The following is a 17,192-nucleotide window of genomic DNA, read 5'->3' on the forward strand; positions in this document are numbered from 1 at the left end:
CTTTTTTAAAAATCTTATGGAGATTGTTTTTTCATAAAAATTATCTAAAATGTTTAATAGTTGAAGATTTTATCATTATGTGGATGAATTAAAAATGATTTATAGTAAAAAGAAATATGATAAAATTAATATTGAATAGCATTCCATTTTTAGATTATCTAAAATGTCTTATGTAATGAGAAAAATTTTGGAATTATTTCCAGAGCTTGGTCCAATTAATTTACTACATGTTCCATAGTGTTTCCCATAGTTCCCTCTTTTCTATTCCATCCTTATTTAGGTCATTACATAACTTCCAATGACGCTTCCTCTCTACTTATCTACCTGCTCCAGTTCCTGCTGCCCTGCATAGCCACATTAATCTTCATGAAGTACAGCTTTTCTCAGATATCTCAGAAACATTGAACAACCCTCCACTAATAACCAACTTAATTATTAAGTTTTCTTCTAGGCAATTCTTTTTCACAATTCATTGTACTACTTTTCCCCTAACTTATTTTTCAAGCTTTTTCTCCCAACAAGACTTTGTTTTTATATGTTCACTTATAGTCCCGGTAGATTGACCAAGTGGTTCCTTGAAGTATTTTACTTATTTCTTTTCCTTTGGTATTATCTGTAGCTGACTGTCTAAATGACACTTTTGTTGGTTCCCCAGGGATAGCAGAGCAGCATGAACTGGAGCTAGACCGCTGGTTTTGAACTTGCTGTTCTGCTGCTGGTTGCCCAGATGATATTGGTTGAATTATTCAATTTCTCTGGACGTAAGCTTTCATATCTAGCACAGGAATAATACTTACACAGATGCCAAGAAAATAACTTGAGTCTATATGTATACAGCACTTAGACAAGCACCTGCCATGTGTTAAACACTACATTGTTATAGCTTAGAGGCTATGAGCACCACTTTTCGAATCAAACCTATGACCACTGGCTCTGCCACTTACTGGCTAGGCAACTTTGAGCATATTACTTAACCTCTTCAAATCTGTTTGTAAAATGGGCATAACACCAATAAAAATATGGTTGCTGTAAAGTTAAGTGCTGAAGCTAAAGAATTTTGCCTAGTTTGTAGATCATAATAACTCCTCAATTATATTAGTTGCTTCTATTATAATTTTCATTATTCCCATTGTTTTGTGTTGCTACTATTAATATTCTAGACTTCTAAAGAACTTGACTATACATCTAATTGCCCTAGTCTTTTCTATCCTGACTACTATAAAGTTGAAGATTATTGGTTGCTGCCCTTCTGCCAAATTACTATGTACTTACTACATCAAATAGAAAGCAGTATATACCTACTTAGTTCTTCAGGCTTCCTGAGTAGAAGCAAGGCTAATAAAAAACCTTACAGATATATTTAGTTTAATGGGATTTCCAGCTGGTACTACTTCACACCCACTTTATGAGGTAAGTCAAGAAAATATCAGCATATATCTAACAATGAAGTCTGGAGTTCACTCTCACAAATTATATTCTGCCCTGTATCTGTAAGCTTTGTTTTTGTCCAGCTATCTTACCTGTTTCCTTTTTAAAGCCATGGACTCTGCCTTTTACACCTTTACATGCTGTTAGCTTTGAAGACAGACCTGTCTGGCTCTGTTTTCAGGCCTATGTCTGATATATCTATCTAATTATTAGACCCTAAAACTCCTTAATTAAAAAAACAAGAATTAAGCCTCTTAACTTTTATTATTGTGATATTAAATACTAAAGCCCTAACATATAATAGACATCTAATAAAGGTGACCACCTTTTTTATCCTTCATTGCCTCTGCCTGTGGAAAGTAGCATAATATAGAATGGAGAGTCCATAAACATTAAAGTAAATTTAGTCAAATAGCTCAGTATCCTTTAACATACTAACATCTTAAAGTTGCTGCTAACTGTATGTACTATATAAATTTAGGACTTTTGTCTCTTGTTCATCTATTTTAAATTATTTTCGTCAAAATCTTATTTGAAAATGAAAAACATTAGTCAATAATAAGTTCATCTTTATCTTCTCATAATATTTATCTCATAACATTATATATCTTTATCTTCTCATAGTATTATATATTTATATATGTGAAAATTTGAAATGTTAGCCTTTAGGTAACAGGAAGAGATTGATGTTTTTAAACAAATAAGTGATAAGATAAATTTAGCATTGTAGGAAAATAAATCTGATTTAATATTTGAGACAAAGCAAAGAAAGAATCAAAATATAATTTTTAGATTTTTTGAGGCTCAACTAAGTTGAAGTAGGCAAATCAGGAGGAATTCTAAATTGGGATTGTTTGATGAAATCAGGTTCAGATGCATAGCATAAGAAGAGAGGTACTCCGAATGGAAAAGTACACACAAAATTGAAGACTCTCGAACAGATAAGACAATAGAGACAGTCAAGATTTAAGATAGTTTTGGAGATGAAAGCTGAAATCGTGGTGTTATAATAGCCCTGTAAAAACTTATAATAGAAAAAAATACAAAATATAGCTGGAGGAAAATTGTTAATTTGGGAGCAAATTTTAATGGAGGAGATTGCATTCTGGAAGGGAGAGGATTTGGTAGATTTATTTTAGGGGTAATATCTGCTGCCTAAGTGACATATGAAACAATCATATTCTGTTGTCTAGATCTTAAGTGTATATTTTATGTAAAAGAAAATCTCAAACAAAATCTAGATAGGAAATGAAATATATTTGTGCTTCATTATATTTACAGATCTCTGTGTGTAATTCTGTTCTGTACCAGATATTTTGCTTAAAACATTTTAATTTATTTGGAATATAAAACAGACACATTTTTTAAAGATCTGGTTTCAAATATATAAGGGATCAGTTCCTGCTTAATGAGTAAGGAGCTACTTTTTAACCGACTAAATCCCCAGAAATATCTCCTAAAATCTTTTCCTGCCTCCCAGTGTGTTTTCTGTCTTACGGTAAACTATACTCCTGTCTTCACAACTATAACTTCTTACTTTTGGGTGAAGTCTTAGAAAGAAGTGACAGAATACATGCAGGAAAGAATATTCTTACATGATTTCTATCAATCCTGTTTCCAAGAAGAAACTACTCTGATAAATAAAGGAAAACTAGGGTCCTTCATTTTGTTTATGCTGCTGACAAATATTTGCTTCCTTAGGAGTGTCATTAACTAAAAAATAAAAGGCAGAGGATGTGGCAGGGATTGTGTGCAGCTTCTAGATGGCCATTAAGTTTCAGAGGAGGAAAGATAAGAGGAGAAATTTGGGCCACAGAAACCTCGTGGGTATATGTACTTGACATAAGGGCTCAAACATTCTCATATATCATGCTCTTAGCTTACTCCCTGTAATTTTAGAAAATCCTGAACCTCAGATCCACATGGGTGCCAGATGACTGACCTGGAAGGCCCATGTTTAAGTGCATTTGTGCCTTTTCTTCTCTCCTTGTAATATCCATTGGAAAAAGAGTTGTAGGGAAAGTCAGCAAATCTATGATTGGCATTGCCAGTGGTGTGACTTTAGTCAGTTACTCTCCTAACCTTAATTTCTCCAACATTAAATTAAAATAATGAACTTGAAAAGACCTTTTTTTAATATTCAAAATGCATGATAGTCTTTTGCATTCAGGAGATTCTATATAAATTCTAGAGAGAGGTAGTGGGGTCCATCAGATTATGTTCAACTCTCTTTACAGATGTGGGACACACTGAAAGACCAAGGAAGAGACAGTGAGAAAATTCAACATCTTGACAGGCAGAGTACAGGGATTTCTGAAGTAACAAATGGCATCAGCACTAACTGTGACCACAAGAGATTCTGGTGCAGTGCAACCATCTGGCTTAGACATCTGCTTCAAGGACTTCAATAAGGAATCCTCCTAATCTCTAACTTAGTTGACTTAATTTGTCTAGTTGGGAACACCTGTAATGCTGAATTTCTACAATTCACCATTATGGAAGTGTTACAATATTAATAGTCAGTATGGCTCAGGCACCAACAAATTGAATCGGAGGTCTGACAACAACGGGTGCTCTGTACCGGTGCAGAACAGCAAAATATATTGGCTGGGGCACCAGTTACTATTTTGGTTGGTTATTTATTATTCTGCAAAGGCATATATTGTAGCTATATTATTTAATCCAAAAATATTGTAGTATAAATGACCTCCAGAAATTACAACATGGGCTAAATTACAACAAAGGGCATCAGCTTTTATTTTCAAATAGTTTACAACATCCAGTACTACTGCACAAGAGGAAGAAAGTGAGAACATTAGAAGCAAAATATCTCTTGTTCTCTTTGATACACAATCTCTGTGATTCTTAACATGTGAGGTGTTCTCCCCCTATACCAAGAATAGAAAAAAGTAGGAAAGGTTTCAGGCTTATTTGTAGATGTTGAGAAGAAGAAAGAAAAGATCACTTGAAATAACAAATTACTCATCCCCCAGCAACCTGAACCTTCTATCTAGCACTCACACCAGTTGTATCCGTACCTCTCCAACTCTGTTAGTATCCATGATAGTGTAAAATAAAAACTCACTTCATACAGATGTTTATAAGTCAGAGGTACTGTTGAAGAATGAATGTGAATATGTGAAGAAAGATGAAAAAATAAAAAGCCCATCAGGATATTCTCTATTTGGTTTCTAAGCAATGCAGCCTATTCTCTATTTGGTTTCTAAGAAATATGAGGCAGAAGGAATAAACGAGGGTCCTTTCTGTGTCCTTCCTCTACCAAATTGATCAACAACATGGTTTCATATAAAGGAAAAGTGTGATTTTCCATCTTCAACAATGAAGAGAAATAGTCTTAACTCAAATCTTGAGATTATTACAAGTTATTGCAAAGAACATCTACAGCATCCCTAGTAAAAGCCTTTGGATCATAAGATATTATAGAAAATAATCACAAAGATCTGTTTCTGATAGAAGGATTTAGCAGCCTCTATTTTCCACTAAATAGGGAATCCATAACAGAAAAGGCCCAAAATGTGGAAAAGATCTCAATCCTCATTAACCATTCCTGTAAGTCTTTCTGCAAAGCCAGTGACAATCTTACTAAGCAGGCAATTTGTATTTACATTTTCCTTGCCAGAAAATTATAAGGGTGGTGCTGTCAAAACACAGCAATTAATGTTTTTCAACCAACAAAATCCAAAGTGAATTTTAGGATTCTTAGATATGATTTGTAACCCAATATAGGGTGTTAATTTTTCAGTGGGAGTATAATTGTCAAAACTATAATGAACTCAGAAGGAAAAACATGATTTAAAGTTATTAATTTGTACCCAGCATAGCTTTTTAGGAATATACCCATAGAAATAAATCAAGGCTCAAATCACTTTCATTTTTAATCCTTAGGCCATGTGTATGATCAAAAGATAGAAAATAATATAGCCTAAAATATACAAATAATGTTTCAAAAAAAAGATAGAACTCCCTGAGGCTGAGATGGCAGTTTGTCATTTTTGCCACTGCTGTCCTCCCCGTGTCTACAGCACAAATTGCATAAACATCACGGCATTTTTTACTCCAACAGAGCCTAGAGGAAACTTTAAAATACTTTGTGATATAATACTTTACAGCAGCTAGAAGCCATCTCAAAATGGCACAGGGAGAAACCTATTTTCATCCTTGTAAGTGTTACAAAAGACATTAGTCATCATGTTAATTATAAAGTACAGGTTTGGATATAATTCTGAGTATTGTAGCCAATAGAAGAATCTGCATCTTTTCTAAAATGACTTAAAATTTAAATAACACTAGAAGAAGGATGGCTTATTCAAACTTCAACTGCAGAGAAGAATATAAACAATTTTAAAAGGTGACATCTTACATAACTATGGGAAATAAATGTAATATTTTAACAGTATTTACATACCGCTACCTTTTTCCATTCTATGAATAGTTGAACCATAATAGTATTATGTCCGTCCCATAGTTTCACAATACATTTCATTAACCTTGTATGTTTTAGTTATTTTAAATATTAGTTACATTTCAAGAAACAAAACTCTGCAATGCATCCTGGTAAATTAGTCTCTAAAAAATGGAGACTAGAGCATGAAACTCAAACAAGAATGTTTGATGGAATACATATCCAGTCTAAAAACTCTAACAAAATCTGCTTTCTTTGGGTAAAGGCTCTTGGCTATTACACAAAAAGCCACACGTGGCTCCCCTCAAAATGCCTTAGATCAGGCTCATAATCTTTCCTTGCACAAAAATGGCACAAGAATTGATTTCAATTATCATTTAATACCTATTTCCCTCTCCTGTCAAAAAATGTTCCATACACATGAAACTGAGGGTTGGCAGCCTGAACTCATTTATGGAACTTTTAAGGACTATTGATTTACCAGTGAATTTTCTAGTTCTCTCATTGTTACTGGAAGGATGCCTCAGAGTCTGAATTAGATGATAGGATAGGCTGGAATGCCCATAGGCTTACTTAAGGCTGATAAAAAGAGAAACTTCTCAAAAATTTGTCAAAATGCTTTTTATACATTAGGTTAGCATGATTGATTGTGGAGTCAAAATTTCTCATGTCGTGCTGAACTGAATTTTAATTATATCTCTTCTTGCTTTGTTGTGTCCCGATACACCTCCTTGATGTCTGGGTGTTAACCCTTAGAGAAAATATGAAGTAATTTAAAAATAAATTAAACGTATGTCTTTAGAAACTGGAAACTGTTTTGTCTACCTGAAGTGTCTTTGTTTTTCTTTTTTATCTGCTTTTTTAAAAAGCTACACCAACATATGAGTTACAAGAGAGTGCTTATATAAGCAGATTTTTATGTTGTCAGTGTGTCTCCACAGGGTGAAATGTTCTGACAGACACTTCCAGAAGCTGTGTGCCTTTACCTGCACATAACAGTAACCTTTGTTACTGTTACACTATGTAACCTTTGTTAAAAGGACCGCATTTCCACAAGGAAATTAACAGCACTAACTTGGTTCTAGCTAAGCACAGAACAGACTTTTAGTACCAGCAAGAAACTAAGGTTACACAGTCAGTTTTTTCTTTAAACAATCTCTCCCTGCTCTGTCCCCCGATAGAGATGTGTATTTTCCTATAAATGTTGCCATTATTTTCCTCTTCAGGGTGGGATGCAAAGTTTGTGGGGCCTCAAAATTATATAATTTTGTATTCCTTCTTTAAGAAAAAGATTTAAAAAATTATGTATCCATAGTTGGCAGGAAAGTGAATATTTATTTTGAATGAGAAAAGCAATAACAACTGTAAATTTTCTAAACCTGAAAACACTATTAACATCACAAAATCTAGAAAACAATATAGAATTTCTGTTTTATTAGTCAACAAATCCCTATGCTTTTTGGACGTCTACGTTTTGATCATCTTCTAATATGACAATGATTTTGATAATATTTTCTATAGACAGGAAACAAAATTAAGGATTTTTCTGTAGCTGGTTGATAGAAAAAAAAGAGTTGTTATGGATAGTTTTAAAAAGTGCATTTCTGTTTCACAACTCATTGATGGTTATGTTATAGCCATTGGCATTGTTCTGATATTTGGGGAAACTTCCGTCAAGTCTCTTTCATAGCTGAGCTGAATGATATGAAAGAGTTTTCCACAGAGCATATTCTGGCCCAATACAATTCAAACCTTATTTCTCCTCCACTAACCACATCCTTCCCGTATCAGTGTTGTAGTTCACAATGGAATAGCAGTAAAACCTCTATCTGTGAATACTTGTGTCACAACACTATGTGAGATGGTAGGAGTATTCCTGGAAATATTTCTACAACAGAACAGTAGCAATATCTAAATAATGCAAACAAAATATTCCTCTAAACCCAAACTAAATGAATTTCTAACTAACTATTCTTCACAGATAGTCATGCCCACTCTACCACCATTTGACCCAAAGGGCAGTGTGACAGGTGAGGATGTCACCTGGGGATTGCAGATAAAATACCTTACTTTTGCAACAAAGAGAGATGACCATGTAAACACATTTATAATCCCCTCCCACAGCCATGGAGGGAGCTTCTTTAGCATCAAAGTCACTCCTTCACTGTCCACCCCTCCCCACTATGGCCTTCCTTCCTGTGCCTCTTCCTTTACCCATTCCTGTGTACAAACATAACTTTGAGTGAGGCCTGCTTGCTTTTTCTTACTCCTCCCAAATGCAATTGACATCAAACCCTATTGTTTTTACCTTCAGCTTTACCTTTGGCCTGAATACCTCCAATCCCATCCCTGTTGTCATAGCTAGGGCCACATCTCAGTCAGTCTCACTATTGTTAATTCCCTAAATCTTCTTCCTTCATCCTCTTCTTTAATCCACCCTAGACAACTGAGAATTATAAAATTCCCCAAAACCTCAGGTTGCCTTCTGCTGTGAAATCTTCAGGTGGCATTTTATTATAAGTGAAGTTACAACCTCAGCCTTGAGGGTATATGTAACTCTTCTCTACTTTTCTCTCCATTATTTCCCTGCTATCTTAAACTCTATTTCACCAAATTGTTCTTCCAGATTCTTTAGACTTGCTTTGAAAGTTTCCTTTTCTTGTCTTTGCTTTTACCATTCCTTCTGCATGGAGTTTTCTCCCTCTTCTCTCTGCTTCTAAATGTTATAACTATTATCCTGGTCTCCTTGCAGTCGTTTTTCTTACCCTCTTAGAGGTTTTCTAAAACAGCCATATAGCCATCTGTGATAATTCCCTTTCCTGGAGCATGCATAGTTTCTATTTGGTACTTATTATATGCTGCGTTCTACTGTCATTATATATATGTTTATATATGTGTTCGTGTGCATATGTATAACCTTTTCCCCCAAATATCATAAGTAGGTTCAATTCAAAGCACTTTACTTAGAACTGAAAAGATAAAGCAAATTTAAGAAACACTGCCTTTAGGATGTATAAAATCTTGTAAGTAAGATAATAGCAAATGACTTCTAATAGAGGGTAGAGTAAGATAAGAGCCCTATATAGCAAATACATATATGTTAATTGTTGGACTAATGCTATCTCTCCCACTAGATGGCATCCTTTTTAGAGTAGAGATAGTTTCTCTTTAACTACAGTTTTTATATTTCCAGCACTTAGTTTCTGGAGGTATTGAGTTCTCTGTACTACAGAGGTCTTCATGCAGGTATAAATACTGGGAGATGTCCTAAGTATTGCTGAGGGGACTAAAACACTGGCTAGTGGTCTAGATGGGAGTATGAAGTACAAATGATCTGTGTGAAACTGTGTGAGTTCTTTGTGAGATAAGTACTTTACAGGATACCTTATGGTTCTTTACCGAGAGGAAACACAATGTATCAGATAGAGAATTTGTAGAGACAGAAAAGTGGATGCAATTCTCAGTTTCAAGCTTCAGTTTCTTTACCTACTAAAATAGTAAAATCTAAAACTAGTTGATAGTATTATCCTGAGATTAAGTGAGTTAATACACAGTGACTGGAACCTAGGAGGTATTCAAAAGTGTTAGTTTTAATTTATTCTCTTTTAACATATTATCCACTGATAGAGCTGATAATGCTTAATATTTTGTCCTATGGGAGCTGTCGTTGAAATATTATTTTTGATTCTCCAAATCTACTTCAATCATGAAGATGGATCTGTAAAATGTAAATTTACTCATCTTAGCAGAAGGTCAATGAAAAAAAGCTTTAAAATATTTAAAGTCTGGGTTACGATGTGTAACAAACTAAAATTCAAAAATATTTTAAGACTCAGCTAACACTAATGATGGTTTTAAACAGCATTCTCAATTACAGTAAGCTGTTTCTTGTCAGGCCAGCTGCAAGGAGTGGATTTGATTACCTAAATACATTCCATGTGGTCAGAAATTTAATGCTGAGGCTCAGCAGGGGAGAAAGAAGTCTGAAGAGTGAATTGACTCATAGAGTGATTTATAATAAAAGGAAGCTTTTCTAAGAAATTTTATCTGAAAGTTAAGAACTCCTTTGAGATTTTCACCATCAACTCAACATGGTGCTATTATTTTGTTATTGAAACACTTAAACTTTTGTTTTTCTTACCCCTTGCAGAGGAATCAATAGTCTAAAATTAGAGCAGAGAGTAGCAGCTCTTGAGCGCGAATCTGGGTTGGGCACTAAGGATTTCAAAGATTGCAGCCAGCAGCCTATCAGCCACATATTAAACCTTACTCATTAAATTGTTTTTAGAAACAAAAATAATGAAAATATAATACAAGACAGGTTTTCATAAAATATGCTATTAACAGTTTTTCAAAAATACATCTATATACTTTTTACTATTATCAATAGTATGTTCTCCTAGATACGTTTTGGGATGTCTGCCAAGCTCATAACACATTTTCCTCTCTAAAAATTAGTGTCTCCCCATATTGTCCTTGGGGCTGGGTCCCCAATAACTATGTTTATATTGTGCAAACTTCTCCCCTCCCCTCCCCTTGCCATTGGTGGCTGATGAGTGGTAGATCCCAGACCTAATTTCAGTTGACTTCTTCCCTATGGTTAGGGTGACTGATTAGTGCTAGACACCTGACAACCCTGGCTGAATGCCATTTTCCCACCTGGGGATATGGCACAGAACTGAGAGGCTAGTATCTGTTGGTGACTAGAGCTGAACATAAAAACATGGCAGCCCTGGGTGGAGGTATTTTACTATATGTAAGTCACATTTTCAGAGAAGCCAAAAAAAAATCCAGTATGTAGATAAAACGGAAAGGAAACACATATGCAGAGAAAACAGAGATGAGATAGGAAGAGAGATTCCTTATAGTTTTCTAATTCCTTTTTTTTTTTTTTTTCTTTGAGACGAGTCTCTCTCTGTCACCCAGGCTGGAGTGCAGTGGCACGATCTCGGTTCCCTGCAAGCTCCGCCTCCCGGGTTCAAGTGATTCTCCTGCCTCAGCCTCCTGAGTAGCTGGAACTACAGGCGCCCACCACCATGCCCGGCTAACTTTTCGTATTTTTAGTAGAGATGGGGTTTCACCGTGTTAACCAGGATGGTCTCGATCTCCTGACTTCATGATCCACCCACCCCGGCCTCCCAAAGTGCTGGGATTGCAGGCATGAGCCACCGCGCCCAGCTGGTACAGACCTTCTTAAGCCCAGATAGCATTCCTGGCATTCCTATGGCAGGATTTTATGAACCTATATTCATATGACACTTCCCCCGGAGCCAGCTTTTTAAAAATTTTACTAAATGAAGTTCAAAGTGCTTCTGCTTTTTGCAATCAATAATGCCTAAGTAACTCACAAAAAATAGATTATTAATATCTATGACTTCAAAGGGTCCATAACTTATCACAAGCAAAAATTAAGGAATATTATATATGATAAAATTTTATGTAATAGTTACCTTTTATTAACAACAATATTCTAGGTATTTATGCATGCTTATAAGTGCTTATGAATATTTATTTTTAATCTTCAATAGAGTCTTGAGAGGCTGAAACGATTATTCCCATTATATAGAAGAGATCCAAACCTCAAAGTGTTTGTAAAATTACACAGGTAGTGTCACAGTTAGAATTCAGACCTTGAGGTGCTGCTGTCTGTTTTGAAATGCCACATCCTGTCCACCCAGTGACACTCAGGAATCTCAAACTGAAACTTCAACTTCCCTTGTGATATATTCATTTCAACAAACAGTGTCTCAATTTAACCCAGTCGTTCAGTCTAATCACCTTTACTTCATAAACACATTCCTTTACTCCTCTCTCTTTCACACATCCACATATTTTCCATCATCAAATCTTAACAGATGATTTTTGCAGTACACTTAGAATTGAACCTCCTCTCATCCCCTCCATCATCCTGTCATGGGGTGGGTGGGGGGGCACTGCAACCAGTTAACAGTCTCCTTGTTTCCACTTTTGTGCCTACCTCCACCCGCATGTTCTATTATCCATGATGCAGGCAGATTAAACCTTTCAAAACATAAATCTAATCTTGCCACTTTCCTCCTCTGCACGCTCCAACAGCACCATGAATTGGCCTGTCCACTGCCCCAATGTTATTTGCTACCTCTCCCTCACACATTCTGCTCCAGCTTTAATGTCCTCCTTGCTGATCCCCAAATATTTCAAACAGGTTCCACTTCAGGGCATTTATGCTTGCAGTTTCCTCTACCAGGGATATTGTTTACAGAAGCAGCCAATTGGCCAAGACCCTCAATTCATTTAAGCATTTGCTCAAACGTCTCCACTTCAGAAAGACCTTCCCTAACTGCCCATTTTCTGGAAGTGGACTCTCCTCACCTCTCTCCGGAGCACTTATCTCTACCTCACTAATTTTTATTCATTTGTTTACATATGTTTGTTTTCTGTCTCTTCCCACTAAAATATAAGCTTTATGAAAGCAGACATTTGGTTTGATTTGTTCACAGATATGTCTCCAGGACCTTCAGAACACACCTAAAATAAGATGGAGGCTCAGTGAGTGACTGATTGAATAAATAAAAGCAAGTGGGTACTTTAAAATCTAAGTAATAATTTCAGATTACCTAATATTTAATATTTTACTATTTTCTGTTATCTTTTCTAAGGAACATACTCACCTCTTAAATTTTCCCATTTAGAATATAACCCTTTTCACCCACATTTCCATAAACTCTTTATGCTTTTGTTGATTACTCTTGACTCATATTCTACTGATGTATTCACTATAAATTGGAACACACATGAGAGGCTACAATTGTTTTGCCAGTCTTCTCTTTCACAGTCCCAAACATGCTGTGTAAATTCTTCTATTAATAACAATGCTAACTACTATTACCTGAAAAGTTTTTCTCTCTTCTTAATTTTTAAAAACTGATCTGTTTAAGCCTCTATTTGGAGGACAAAAACACCATAGTGACAACGTACATAAAGATTGTTGAGCTACACAGTTCCCCAAAGATAAAAAGTGATCCTACCACCCTTGTTGTGGATTTTTAATTCATTTAAACAACTCCTTATTTTTCACATACTATGTCTCTGGCAAGAAATGGCAGAACCAGGGCTAGTCCCTGAGTTTTTTTTGACCCTTGTGGGTTTGTTTGCAGAGTAGAATATGATTTCTGTTTCTGGTTTTGCAATTTTAAGATTGCCTAAGGTTTTAAATATTGATACTTGATGTAGTGAAGATACTTAGATGAACACATTTCATCTGTTCAAGTAGAAGTGGATTTTTACACTCAGTAACATTATTCCTAAAATGAATACATGCTAAAAATTAATATGCTCTTAGGAATAGCTATAAACTATGTTCACTTTATTTTATAGTTAAATTTTGATTATTAACCAGTCCATATGTTTTGAGTGCCCAGTACGTGACAGTAACTATATTTGAAGAGTTTACGTTTAAATGAGCAATAATTTACATAAGACATTGAAGAGGACAGCATGTTTATGGATAGTTGAATGAAACAAATACCTAGATCATGACATGGACATGCTGGAGAGGTTAAAGGCAAAATAAATCTTTTTCATAGTACAATGATCTGGCTTGCATCAGTTAAATTTAATATTTAGAGAAGATCATGGTGGATAAGCTTTTTGATGTGCTGCTGGATTCCATTTGCCAGTATTTTATAGAGGATTTTTGCATCGATGTTCATCAGGGATATTGGTCTAAAATTCTCTTTTTTTTGTTGTGTCTTTGCCAGGCTTTGGTATCAGGATGATGCTGGCCTCATAAAATGAGTTAGGGAGGATTCCCTCTTTTTCTACTGACTGGAATAGTTTCAGAAGGAATGGTAGCAGCTCCTCCTTGTACCTCTGGTAAAATTCGGCTGTGAATCTGTCTGGTCCTGGACTTTTTTTGGGATGCAAGACTGGTTCAACATAAGCAAATCAATAAACATAACCCAGCATGTAAACAGAACCAACGACAAAAACCACATGATTATCTCAATAGTTGCAGAAAAGGCCTGTGACAAAATTCAACAACACTTTACGCTAAAAACTCTCAATAAATTAGGTATTGATGGGATATATCTCAAAATAATAAGACCTATCTATGACAAAACCACAGCCAATATCATAGTGAATGGGCAAAAACTGGAAGTATTCCCTTTGAAAACTGGCGCAAGACAGGGATGCCCTCTCTCACCACTCCTATTCAACATAGTGTTGGAAGTTCTGGCCAGGGCAATCAGGAAGGAGAAGGAAATAAAGGGTATTCAATTAGGAAAAAAGGGAGTCAAATTGTCCCTGTTTGCAGATGACATGATTGTATAGCTAGAAAACCCCATTGTCTCAGCCCAAAATCTCCTTAAGCTAATAAGCAACTTCTGCAAAGTCTCAAGATACAAAATCAATGTGCAAAAATCACAAGCATTCTTATACACCAATAACAGACAAACAGAGAGCCAAATCATGAGTGAACTCCCATTCACAACTGCTTCAAAGAGAATAAAATACCTAGGAATCCAACTTACAAGGGATGTGAAGGACCTCTTCAAGGAGAACTACAAACCACTGCTCAAGGAAATAAAAGAGGATACAAACAAATGGAAGAACATTCCATGCTCATGGGTAGGAAGAATCAATATCGTGAAAATGGCCATACTGTCCAAGGTAATTTACAGATTCAATGCCATCCCCATCAAGCTACCAATGACTTTCTTCACGGAATTGAAAAAAACTACTTTAAAGTTCATATGGAACCAAAAAAGAGCCCGCATTGCCAAGTCAATCCTAAGCCAAAAGAACAAAGCTGGATGCATCATGCTACCTGACTTCAAACTATACTACAAGGCTACAGTAACCAAAAGAGCATGGTACTGGTACCAAAACAGAGATGTAGACCAATGGAACAGAACAGAGCCCTCAGAAATAATGCCACATATCGACAACTATCTGATCTTTGACAAACCTGACAAAAACAAGAAATGGGGAAAGGATTTCCTATTTAATAAATGGTGCTGGGAAAACTGGCTAGCCATATGTAGAAAGCTGAAACTGGATCCCTTCCTTACACCTTATACAAAAATTAATTCGAGATGGATTAAAGACTTAAATGTTAGACCTAAAACCATAAAAACCCTAGAAGAAAACCTAGGCAATACCATTCAGGACATAGGCACGGGCAAGGACTTCATGTCTAAAACACCAAAATCAATGGCAACAAAAGCCAAAATTGACAAATGGGATCTCATTAAACTAAAGAGCTTCTGCACAGCAAAAGAAACTACCATCAGAGTGAACAGGCAACCTACAGAATGGGAGAAAATTTTCACAACCTACTCACCTGACAAAGGGTTAATATCCAGAATCTACAATGAACTCAAACAAATTTAGAAGAAAAAAACAACCCCATCAACAAGTGGGCAAAGGATATGAACAGACACTTCTCAAAAGAAGACATTTATGCAGCCAAAAGACACATGAAAAAATGCTCATCATCACTGGCCATCAAGGAAATGCAAATCAAAACCACAATGAGATACCATCTCACACCAGTTAGAATGGCGATCATTAAAAAGTCAGGAAACAACAGGTGCTGGAGAGGATATGGAGAAATAGGAACACTTTTACACTGTTGGTGCGACTGTAAACTAGTTCAACCATTGTGGAAGTCAGTGTGGCGATTCCTCAGGGATCTAGAACTAGAAATACCATTTGACCCAGCCATCCCATTACTGGGTATATACCCAAAGGGTTATCAATTATGCTGCTATAAAGACACATGCACACGTATGTTTATTGCGACACTATTCACAATAGCAAAGACTTGGAACCAACCCAAATGTCCAACAATGATAGACTGGATTAAGAAAATGTGGCCCATATACACCATGGAATACTATGCAGCCATGGAAAATGATGAGTTCATGTCCTTTGTAGGGACATGGATGAAGCTGGACACCATCATTCTCAGCAAACTATGGCAAAGACAAAAAAACCAAACACTGTATGTTCTCACTCATAGGTGGGAATTGAACAATGGAAACACATGGACACAGCAAGGGGAACATCACACACTGGGGCCTGTTGTGGGGTGAGGGGAGAGGGGAGGGATAGCATTAGGAGATATACCTAATGTAAATGATGAGTTAATGGGTGCAGCACACCAACATGGCATATGTAAACATATGTAACAAACCTGCACGTTGTGCACATGTATCCTAAAACTTAAAGTATAATAATAAAAAAAAAACATTTACAGAAGACTTCCTATTGTTACACCATTAGTAAATTTTCCCTTTTTACATATTTCACAATCTAGTCGGAGAAATGGACACAAGGACCACAATGTAATTAGTGGAATACTGACAATCAGAACTAAAGGTTAAAAGATGTTTAGATACATAAGATGACCAAAAGATACAGTAGATAGGAAGGGCGGGGGATGCTTGGAAACACTGCATTTTGTCTATTCATTGTATATTTTTTGAATTTTTTATGCCAATCCACATCTTTAATATGGTGAAAGAAAGAGTCAAGATATATAAATGAAAGACCAGCCACACGGTCTTACAATACTCCCAAAGTTCATAATGTAATCATATTAGATTTGTTAAATATTTCTGAGTTTTATGCTAATATTTATCAAGTTCCAGAAATCTCTGAATACATGGCGATTCACCTTTTGTTTATAATTATTTCTCATTTGAAATCTGATCAAACTTCCTAAGGATAAGTTTGGTTCTTAAAATACAAGCTCTTTAACTAGCACTAACAGTGATGACACCTGTAGAATGAAACCTTTTCTCAAAATGTTCTCATTTAAATGCACTGCTTAAATTCTGTTGTAAATGACATTCGTTTCTGCAACAAACATTACCTGCTATATTCACGGTATATAAATGGTTTGAGACGTAGCTGGTTAACTAATCAATTTAACTCATCCTTACAACTTATTTCTTAAGAGTACTTACATATTCTTCATAAGCTTCATGGGCTGGAGGAGGAGGTGCCCTGTATCCTGGCACTGTTGGTGCCCCCCGGGCTCGAGGGGTAGGGACACCTCTTGCTACAGGTGGCACTGGAAGCGCTCCACGGGTTACAGTGCTTCCCCGAGGGGTGAGAACACCTCGTCCAGGTGGTGGGGGAGGAGGAATGGCACCCCCACGGCCCCTAAGAGAAACAAGTCATGTATAGATGAGAAACAGGTGATGAGAGAAAAGGGCCTATCACAGAAAAAGTTTTCATCTCACAGCCTCCATACAATGAAATAAATACAAATTTCTCTCTCTCTCTGTGTGTGTGTGTGTGTATGCGTTTAATAGAAATTATATAAGATATAAAGTGTGTTGATATCTAT

The 17,192-nt window shown here is 36.0% G+C and overlaps 1 protein-coding gene across 14 annotated transcripts in view; it reads right to left on the reverse strand.

Annotated features, from left to right (window-relative positions):
- KHDRBS2 (KH RNA binding domain containing, signal transduction associated 2) overlaps positions 1-17,192 on the reverse strand; it is a 687,327-nt gene that overhangs the window by 284,948 nt on the left and 385,187 nt on the right. For all 14 annotated transcript variants that reach the window (XR_001718489.4, XR_008548534.2, XR_010158053.1 and 11 more), the window contains one exon: positions 16,807-17,005. Coding sequence is in view for 6 of the 14 variants with exons in the window: in XM_016955743.4 (XP_016811232.1) it covers positions 16,807-17,005 (199 nt within the window). In the remaining 8 variants the exon portion in view is untranslated. The remainder of the gene's footprint in view (positions 1-16,806; positions 17,006-17,192) is intronic.

The sequence above is a fragment of the Pan troglodytes genome, chromosome 5, assembly GCF_028858775.2.
Source record: "Pan troglodytes isolate AG18354 chromosome 5, NHGRI_mPanTro3-v2.0_pri, whole genome shotgun sequence".
NCBI lineage: Eukaryota > Metazoa > Chordata > Mammalia > Primates > Hominidae > Pan > Pan troglodytes.